The 10,014-nt window shown below is 24.3% G+C and overlaps 1 protein-coding gene across 1 annotated transcript; it reads right to left on the reverse strand.

The window, feature by feature from the left end:
• Positions 1 to 3,959: 3,959 nt before the first annotated feature.
• LOC107466901 (uncharacterized) lies at positions 3,960 to 4,640 on the reverse strand. The gene has a single exon (XM_016085908.3). The coding sequence runs from the start codon at positions 4,638 to 4,640 to the stop codon at positions 3,960 to 3,962; it is 681 nt and encodes a 226-aa protein (XP_015941394.3).
• Between the last annotated feature and the right edge of the window lie 5,374 nt (positions 4,641 to 10,014).

The following is a 10,014-nucleotide window of genomic DNA, read 5'->3' on the forward strand; positions in this document are numbered from 1 at the left end:
TTTTTTTTGTAATTAAAAATGGATTAAAATGGCTTAAAGATATTCTCATGTATATTGCAATGTTGAATTATTTTTGCGTGTGCAATTTTCTATATTTTGAAAGTGTTTATTTTCTTTATTCACTTTTGAATGTGTTTACGTGAGTTTTAATTGTCTGCAAGAGAATATTATGTGAGTTTTACTGTTAACTGGTTGTTCTATTCTCATACTTGTGTTGAGGATTAATTTGTTTTTATTAGTGATTTTTGTTGACTATTAGTTATTTGGTGTACAAACTTGTAATTTGGGTTCTGTAAACGTATAATTTTGTATGTGTAATATTATAATTGGTTATTTTATATACAGTGTTTTTGTTTGTTTGTACAGTATGTCAAACTTGTTAATTGTTTATTTATTGTGCATAAATTACACTTAGTTATAATAGATAAAATAGTTTTTCAAACGCTAATTAGATTGATTTGCAACACATCCAAAATAATATTCTATCTTTCAAATTAATTCCTGCACACATTTAAAACTCATTCATTTGAACCAATGAACCTAGCCTTTACCACTGTTAAGTAATATAACATAATTAAGAAATGTAAAAGAAGCGGTTTTATACAAAAGAATGATATAGAAGAAAACTATGTTACAGACAGAGAAGGAACGTAAAAGAGTCTGAGAAATTTTAGTTTTTAAATTTTAGATTAATTTTAATTATCAATGTGTATCTAAAAAATAGGAATATATTTTAATTAAAAAATAATTAAATAATATTAAAGGACTAAATTTTGTTGTACAAAAAGCATTTTTCATTAAATAATTATTAATAGACTAATAAATTATGACTCAAATGACATAATTTTTCCATTTTCCACCCGCCATCGTCGTCGGAGAGAGCCGTTCAGATGCAGTAGAATGTCGTTTCTCATCACCCCATTCAAATGCAGTAGATTGGTTAAAAAGTGGAGGGAAAAGTGTAAAAGGTGAAAATAAAATTTCTGAAGGATAATTTGTGATGGACTATATTTTTTTCTGTGAGCTGAGAACGTAGTACATTGTATTAGAATATTATAATTAGAGAACAAAATTAAAAAAATATTAAGATATTATTCCATAACGAACGTATTCTTGCGTATTCTTAATCTATATATTGATAAGAACTTTGTAATCACAGATGAAAAAAGAAGAATATAATATTTTTTTAAATTATTCTTCTTTTCTTTCTTAAATCCTTCGTATCAACTTAACACATTGTTTAAATTTTTCATTGCCTTTCTCGCAAAGTTGCTAATTAAATAAAGATCGAAGAGAGAAAAAAATAAAAAAAAATAAAACACTTCCATAAACAATAACCCATCAACAGCAACCGAGTCCTCTCTCAATTCTCCCACAAAAAAAAGGCAAAGACAGACAACTCGGCTATTTAAACAACATCCGTTTTTTCTCTACTCTCCTTCTTTCTATTCATCCTTCCTTCTCCTTAATTTGCAACACCAGTGACATTAACTTCGTACACCTTCGTCTCTTCTTTTTTATTTTTAATTTTTTTTCTATTCCAACGAGTTCTCTTTTTTTTATTTTTCTTCTTTTTTTTCATCTACTTCTCTTTCATTGATACTTCTTTTTCCTTCTCCTTTCTTTTTTATTTTTTATAAGTTAAGTGTTAAAAAATAAAATTTTATAACAAGATAAAATAGTCAAAAAATAATATATTTTAATAAAAATCATTTTAAAAATAATTTTAATTTTATGGATGATTTAAAAAAATAAATTAAAAATAATTTTGATTTCCTTCTCAAATTTTATAAAAAAAATATTACTTATTCATAATGTTTTGAATTAAATTAAAAATGATTATTTTAATTATTATTAAAAAAATTATATTGATAAGTGAGAGCCATAAATTTTATCCTTTCTCTACTATGATTTCTATTTTTTTAAGTGTCCAACTTATTATTATACTTACCTAAATTTGATTGGGCCACGTTTTTAATGCTGCAATTTAGTACTTTCATGTAATTTCGACAACACCACGTACCGTAAAATTTTGAGTCATGTAACAGCTCAAAAAATAAGAAAGATGGCGATGAATTTGATGTTGATACATTAAATAGAATAATAAACCGCATTACTGGATACCACAAATTCACAATTTACATTTATAATGTCTTGTGTAACATGATTTTCAAAGTTTCAAAGCAGTTCATACACATGACAGGCAATCAAGCATGCATGAAGTTCACGTGAATATTACAAAATCAGATAAGTCCCATAAAAAGAGAGAATTTGAATACGGTGCAAAGTGATGGGGCTAAGTGATAGAGACGAGTGTTCTAAGAACGGCTGTCCACACCATTCGGTAGACTTTGTTTTCTTTCAAACGTTCTCTCTCTATCTACTGTCATATGTATACGTATACTGCATGTTTTTTCATTCATCTATTAATCGCTGCATAGTTTGATAATATAATAGACTGTTTTTTAAATAGAAAAAAATTGAAAATTCTAATTCATTCTCTTAATTATTTTTCTAATTTTTAAATAAAAAATTATAATTTTTTATTTTTTGATATTTTTACAACGTAATATATATATTTGATTTTTACTCTTTGAAATATATTAATTTTTAGAGAGACTAATTTTATATTTTAAATATAAAAAAGAGAAAATATGAGATATTAAATATGATCTACTGATGTATTTTTTATATTTATTTAATTTGGTCTTAGTATCTAATAACTAAATAAAGACTGAGTTTATTGGTCATCTAATCGTATTGGCCGTATTACTTAAGAAAAAAATATTTTATATTTATATATCTCCTTCAAACTTTTATGTTTTATTTAATAATAAACGAGATATTAATATTCTTTCAATATGGCATATGACGCTTATTATTCTTTGAAACCTTTGAAAATTAACAATTAAAGTGGAAGAGTTTAAAATTTTATAAAATTACTTTAAGATGATCTTTTCAATATGGCATATGAGACTTTATTATTAATATATAGCATTATTACATCTCCACTTGATCAACATAATGTTTTGGTGGAGCGCACACAGAAAATCTCACTTGGACTACTTGTGTTATTTCAGTTAATATCTTAAAATAAGTTTAATTATCTGTTGACATGCACGTGTGATAAGATTAAAATTATAATTTTAAATTGTTATGCTAAATTTTATTTTAATTATAATAATTTAATTAATAAAAAAATAACTTGTATGCGTTATTTTTTTTTTTTTAATATAGTGTTAATTGTATTAACTATAAAATAGTTAATTATAAAATAATTTTTTAATTTACTTTTTTTAATAAATCAAGCATATATACTCAATATGACCATAAATAATCTAGTAATACTTAAATTTACCAATAAAGTTTTATATGTTAGTTTACTGTGAAGTAAGAAAATATCAAAATCAGTTCAAAATGAAGAACAAATTAATAGAAAATTCTAATGCAGAAAATTTTGTAATAAACAATAAATAATTTAAATCTACTGAATAACAATTCAATGCTATCATTTGATACCTGTAAAATATATACATGAAACAACATTGTATCAATGTTTGTATATAAAATTATATAATTAATATAATTATAAAATTATTTGTCAAGAGAATAAAATTATACGAATTTTAATAATAATTTTAATATTCTCAAACTATTAATGTACAATAAGAATTCATCTATTAGTTCTTAGAATTTTTAAATTTTTTTAAGTGATAGTAATAAATATTAATAAATAAATAGATTTAGTAAGACATTTTGTTATTACCTTTTTATTATAGGCTCTCAAAAACTTCTCTATATACCACATTCATTGTCCAGTTATCTTCCAAGTGTCCATGATCTTGCAACAGCACTTGCAGACCATCTTTACTCGTTACCATTGATAACGCAACATACAATTGACCATGGGTAAAAACTGGCATTGGAAGTTAAATTCCAACTTTCGATAGAGTTTGTCTCTAAGACTTATTTATTGTCATTGCAAATGACATGATAATTGAGAATTGTCTTCTTTGAAACCTGACCGGCAATGTTTCATTATTTGAAATTAGATTCAGTCTTGGGATAAGAACAATACTTCCAGCTTTGTTACCAGTTAAAGTCTTGCATTCTATCACATGATTTTCCATTCTTCTAACTTGCATCCTCGTTTCATTGCACAAACCATTAGTTTGGTCTATATTTCGCAGCAACATAACAAGAGCGCCAACCTTCAGAACCAACTTGTGTGGTGGTAGACCTAAACAATTTATTCCATTTAGAATTTCCGGCAAAAAAGCATCTAACTCAAATTTCATATTTCCCTCTTTAGCACACACAGAGTCTGAACTTAAGTAGACTCTTTCTTGTCCAGGTAACCCTGCAGTCATCTTGTTGTTGACATCAGTGACACAATCCAAAGTTGGTGCAAGAATTGCTCTATCCTTAAAATAATTTTCAACGGATAAATTGGATAACATATCTGGATACACGAAATCAATGAGGTCATTCAAAACTGTCTCAGAGTTCTTAATCAAAATGTCAGATGGTATATGAACGATCGATTCACCATCACCAGCCAAACCATCACCAATTTTGAGTAGCCATTCTGCAAAATTTTTGAGTTCTTGTATGTTGTTTTCACCTAGTGACAATCTCATGTTTTTTGTAAGCTTCAAAACCTTACAGTTATGCCACAAATATGAAGAATTAATAGAAGACTAAATTATATCTTGCCTTGAGCCTTTAAAAATCACAGGTAAAATTTGTCTAAAATCTCATCCGAAAACAACAACTCTACCTCCAAATGACAAATGAGCATTATACGAATTTGAGCACTTTAAGATGTCTCTGAGGCATTTGTCTAAAGTTTCGTAACAATACTTACTTATCATTGGAGCTTCATCCCATGTGATTAATTTGGCCTTGGATATTAACCTTGCAAGAGGACTTTTCTGTCTAATACTACACAAAGAATCCTCATTTATGGCCAAAAAAAATTTTAAACCTTAAATGTGCAGTTCTTCCATTAGATAGGCAACAAAAGTGCAGCAATTCCACTCGAAGCAACATTTAAAACTATACATCATTTAGACCTAATTGAGCATGATATAGTTGATCATAAGAATATTTTTCCACAATCACCTTGACCGTATAAAAAGAAAAGTCCACCCATATTACCGCTAACAGCACCAATTATTTGATCGTATGCAAATTTCTGCTCATTAATTAGCCTTTCTATATGAATTTTTAATGGAAATACTTGATACTAATAAAAAAATTATATAAATAAAAATTATTTAATTTCAATTTCAATTTCATATAACAAAACAAAATTATTTAATTTCAATTTCAATTTCATATAACAAAACAGTGGTTTTCAAAAATTATGAAATCTTTTTTTGACATATGTATTATACCATATGTATAAATTATACGGGTTATTATATAAATTCATATATATACATAACAAAACAGTTTAATATTATATATTTTCTACATTAATTATATATCAATATTTTAAAAAAGAGATAAAAGAAGAGATATATAAATATGTATAATATTATTACTATATATGAAGCAGTTTTATATTGTTTTAATTATAGAGATTTACTATAATTATATAAAATTTAATTTGAGAAAATAATTTTTCTTGTCATAAATAATATACTAAAACTGTTAGTATATTATCTTCTTTATGGTTAACTGAATTTATCAATAATTTTTCCGTATAAATCGTTATTACCAGTTTTTAATAATTACTTAATATACAAAATTTGAAATTGGAAATTGTTATTACTAATTCAATTAACTGGTTAATTGAGTAATAATTTTCAAATTATTAAGGTGCAAAATCATTGATTTACTCAATTGATTTCCATATATTATTTATATTTCAAGTAATAATTTAAAATTATATTATTTACCCAGTTAACAGTACTATTATTAAAAATTATTTTTTGCATTAATTTTTAAATCAATTATTAAATAATTATTTTTTTTATTATAATTAACATATTTTATCATAATTAAATATTGATTTGATATAATTATAATGAAAATACTTTTCCAAAATAATATAATTTACTATTATTCATCCACTAATTATTTGGAAATAAACTTTAATATGATTTTTTACATCTCCACTATGAGAAATAACTACTTAGATATACCAAATAATATGTAACATATTACTGTTTGTATAAGTTAAGGCACAAAGACATGATTTAATTAAGGTGATTAAAATTTTTACCAAACAGAATATGACCTCAATCGAATAAAAAATGGTACTCGATTTTGCATTAATTAACTAGTCGAAGAAATAACATACTCATTCATTATTCATGTTTCATTATATTTTTTGAATAATATATAGAAAACATATATCTTGTGTATAAAAATGTGACTATTAGTAATTTTATTAATAAACCTTTTTTTAAATTATTACTAATTTCAATTTTAATAGAAAATCTGAGAAAATAATTTCGCTTGCTATAAATAATATACTAAAACTGTTAGTATATTATTTTCTGTATGGTTAATTAAATTTATCAATGATTTTTCCGTGTAATCGTTATTACCCAGTTTTTAATAACTACTTAATATACAAAATTTGAAATTGGAAATTGTTATTACTAATTCAATTAACTGGTTAATTGAGTAATAATTGTCAAATTATTAAGGTGCAAAATCATTGATTTACTCAATAGATTTTCATATATTATTTATATTTTAAGTAATAATTTGAAATTATATTATTTACCCAGTTAATAATACTATTATTAATAATTATTTTTGCATTAATTTTTAAATTAATTATTAAATAATTATTTTTGTTAAGATAATTGTTTATAAATTATTTCAAATTATATTTTGTTAACATATAATTATTTAGATTATTACTCATGGCACGGGTATAATTTCATTTTATACCAATTAATCAATTATAATTATATGACACGGGTGTAATTTCAATTTTATCCACCGATTATTGGCAAAAAAATTTTATTTCAATTATAAATAAAATCTGTTTTTATTGGCAAATAAATTGTCTTTAGGTCAACGATTTAATATATGTGTAGGTTCATTTTTTGTCAAATATAATGAAAATACAAATAAAGAAATAAAGGATAAAAATAAACTTAATAATATCTGACACTACTTCATTTTATTAAATTATTTAAAAATAGCACATCCACAAAAAATAATCATAATATATAAATTGAGACAATAATTTAAAATTCTATAATTATAATTTAATCAAATACTAATAGTAAAACCAAATTACTTAAACAATATTGAACCTATTCTAGTCCTTAGTCATGTATAGTATAGAATCATTCTTGTAACGACAACCAACTGAAATAACATCATAAGTTTCAATATTTAGAATTCGTGCAAAATCAGACCATCCTCTTGTTAAATAAGCTTCATCATCCGCTATCCATGCAATACGGCAAGGTATATAATTGCCACACCGAGAAACCAAACTAACTCTTATTCCCCTCAATGGCATTGCATGCATGCAAAAGAAAGATGGTAATTTCTGAAAAAAATTAAAATATGTTAAAAAATTATTCTAATAATGAACAGCTTAAGCTAAGAAAATTTAAATATATTACCAATCGTTGAAATTGCATATCTGAATTTGTCATGAATTTAGCAAAACTGAACGCTTACATCCTTCGGTAAAGTAGAGACTATTGCCTCTTCTTTGAACGCTTACATCTATGTAGTTGGAATTCGAATCAGTGAAGACAACTCGATGAGGTATTTTATGGATGTGATGCATTGTAAATGATTGTGGCAAAAGACAATCGAACTGGAACATTAGACGATAAGAATAACTTAGAGTAACAACAAATAAAAAATTATCAAAAGAATAATATAATAGAATGAGTATATAAAAAATACTATAAAAATTATAAATTGTACCTTATACAATTATAACGAAGATATGTTTCTAAATTAGTATAATTATATATTATTCATTAAATATTAATTACAATATAATTATATTAAAGATATTTTTTATAAAATAATTTAAAAAAATTATTTGATATTATGTGAATCAGATAACAAAATTTTTTTATTATTATTATTACTATTATTGATATTATTATTATCATTAAAATTATTAAAAAGTATTTTTAACTGATAATTGATAAGTAGTTTAATAGTGCATTAAATATTGATAAGTAGTTTAATAGTGTATTAAATATTGATTTGATATAATTATAATAAAGATATGTTGTCAAATTAGTATTATTGTATATTATTCATTTAGTATTAATTATAATATAATTACAATAAAATAATTTAGAATATAAAAACAAAATTTATTCGTTTTGGAAGAAAAACGAAGACATGAGAAATCGATACGTCACCTTTAATAGTTGGGAAAAAACCCAATTTTAATATGTTAAGTAGATCATTTAGCAATAATATACTTTTTAACATAAGAATTTTCAAATGTTTACACTTATTTAATGTATAAAATAAATCTCTTGTTCTTTTTTTATTTTCTTTCGAGTTAAAAAATCTCCGTGTATATATATCTTTGATAGATATCTATCATTACCATTGATGATGATATTAGATTTTTTTTTTCTTTAAATACTCATAAATAGTTAAATGTGTCAAATATTATGAATGAAATGATATTAAAATTAAAATTAAAATGAATGGCTCTAATTCAATTTTAAAATCTAAATAATACGAAGGATGTTTTGTACCCTTTAAACCATTTAGAAATTATATCTCTGTGGAACATGTAGTAAATGGAATGTGCACCTAGAACCATAATTAAGAAAATACACTAGAATCATGTTTAATCATAAATTCATAATCGTAGGTCTATAGATCTACTGTGCGTAGATAAACACACACAAAATATACAAATAACATAATTTTTTATTTATATATACAACTATAGGTACACATACAAAAAATATTAGGTGGGTCACATTTCTTTTGTGAAAAGAAATCCTTTATTTATACCTAAAGTGCGGTTCTCAAAATCAACAGTTAGACGATCTAAGAGTACTTCGAATTCTACAATTTTCAGATAGCAGTATGACACCGATTTAAAAGTCAAACCCAAAATTTCTTCCGCAAAACAGGATCCTCTTATCGGTCCACTCTCGTTTTTTCCTAGTTGCTGATAATAGAGGAAATAAATCTTCTAATTGTTTATGAATAATTAATTAAGTATATAAACCTCAACAAACTGAGTAAAATTTTGAGTTTGCATTAAGAATTTTTTTTTTACTCCATGTAACAAAATATATCACAACATGTGCGTGTGTGCGTATATATATAGGTATATTATTTTCAACTTGTGTGGGTAATAATCTGTTAACCAAAAACGAATTTTAAATAAAAATTAAATTGATAATAAATTAATTTTTAATTCATTAAATTAAAAATATTATAAAAAACGTAAATAATTATATATTCTAAAAATTTAACACAAAGATTAAGGAAAGACGCATGTACCTGGTATGCATACTTTCATTCGTCATGATTGCGGATAATATATTGTAAAATAAGTTAAAGTACGTGGACATTTGCCCTTGCGATGAGTTGCTACGTTGCAGTTCCACCGCTTGGGATGGTGAAACATGTCGACTATGCATGTAAATGATGTTCGTGGCATGCAAATAAGCATCCACGTGAATCCATTCTCGCCGAACACCACATGCAATAGTAATGGATATCAAACAAGCTAATAAATTATATGTCATTTACAACGATGAATGGATGCCTCATCATTTTCCTTTTGGACAAAAATGAGTGTATCATCCATCATATATATATAACGGTGCTACGTTCTAGGAATCAGAAAAAAAAAATATGGGATAAATCGGTTCAAAAATTGTATTTATGATCTTATATTTTTTTTCCCTAATATTTAGGGTATAGTAGACATTATCTTTATTAGACCGATTGAATGTATTTAAGTGTAATAAATTTAATATATATTCTTAATTTTATAATTAAAATATATTATATATTATTTTTTATTATCATTAA

The sequence above is a fragment of the Arachis duranensis genome, chromosome 9 (genome assembly GCF_000817695.3).
Source record: "Arachis duranensis cultivar V14167 chromosome 9, aradu.V14167.gnm2.J7QH, whole genome shotgun sequence".
In the NCBI taxonomy this organism is placed as follows: Eukaryota; Viridiplantae; Streptophyta; class Magnoliopsida; order Fabales; family Fabaceae; genus Arachis; species Arachis duranensis.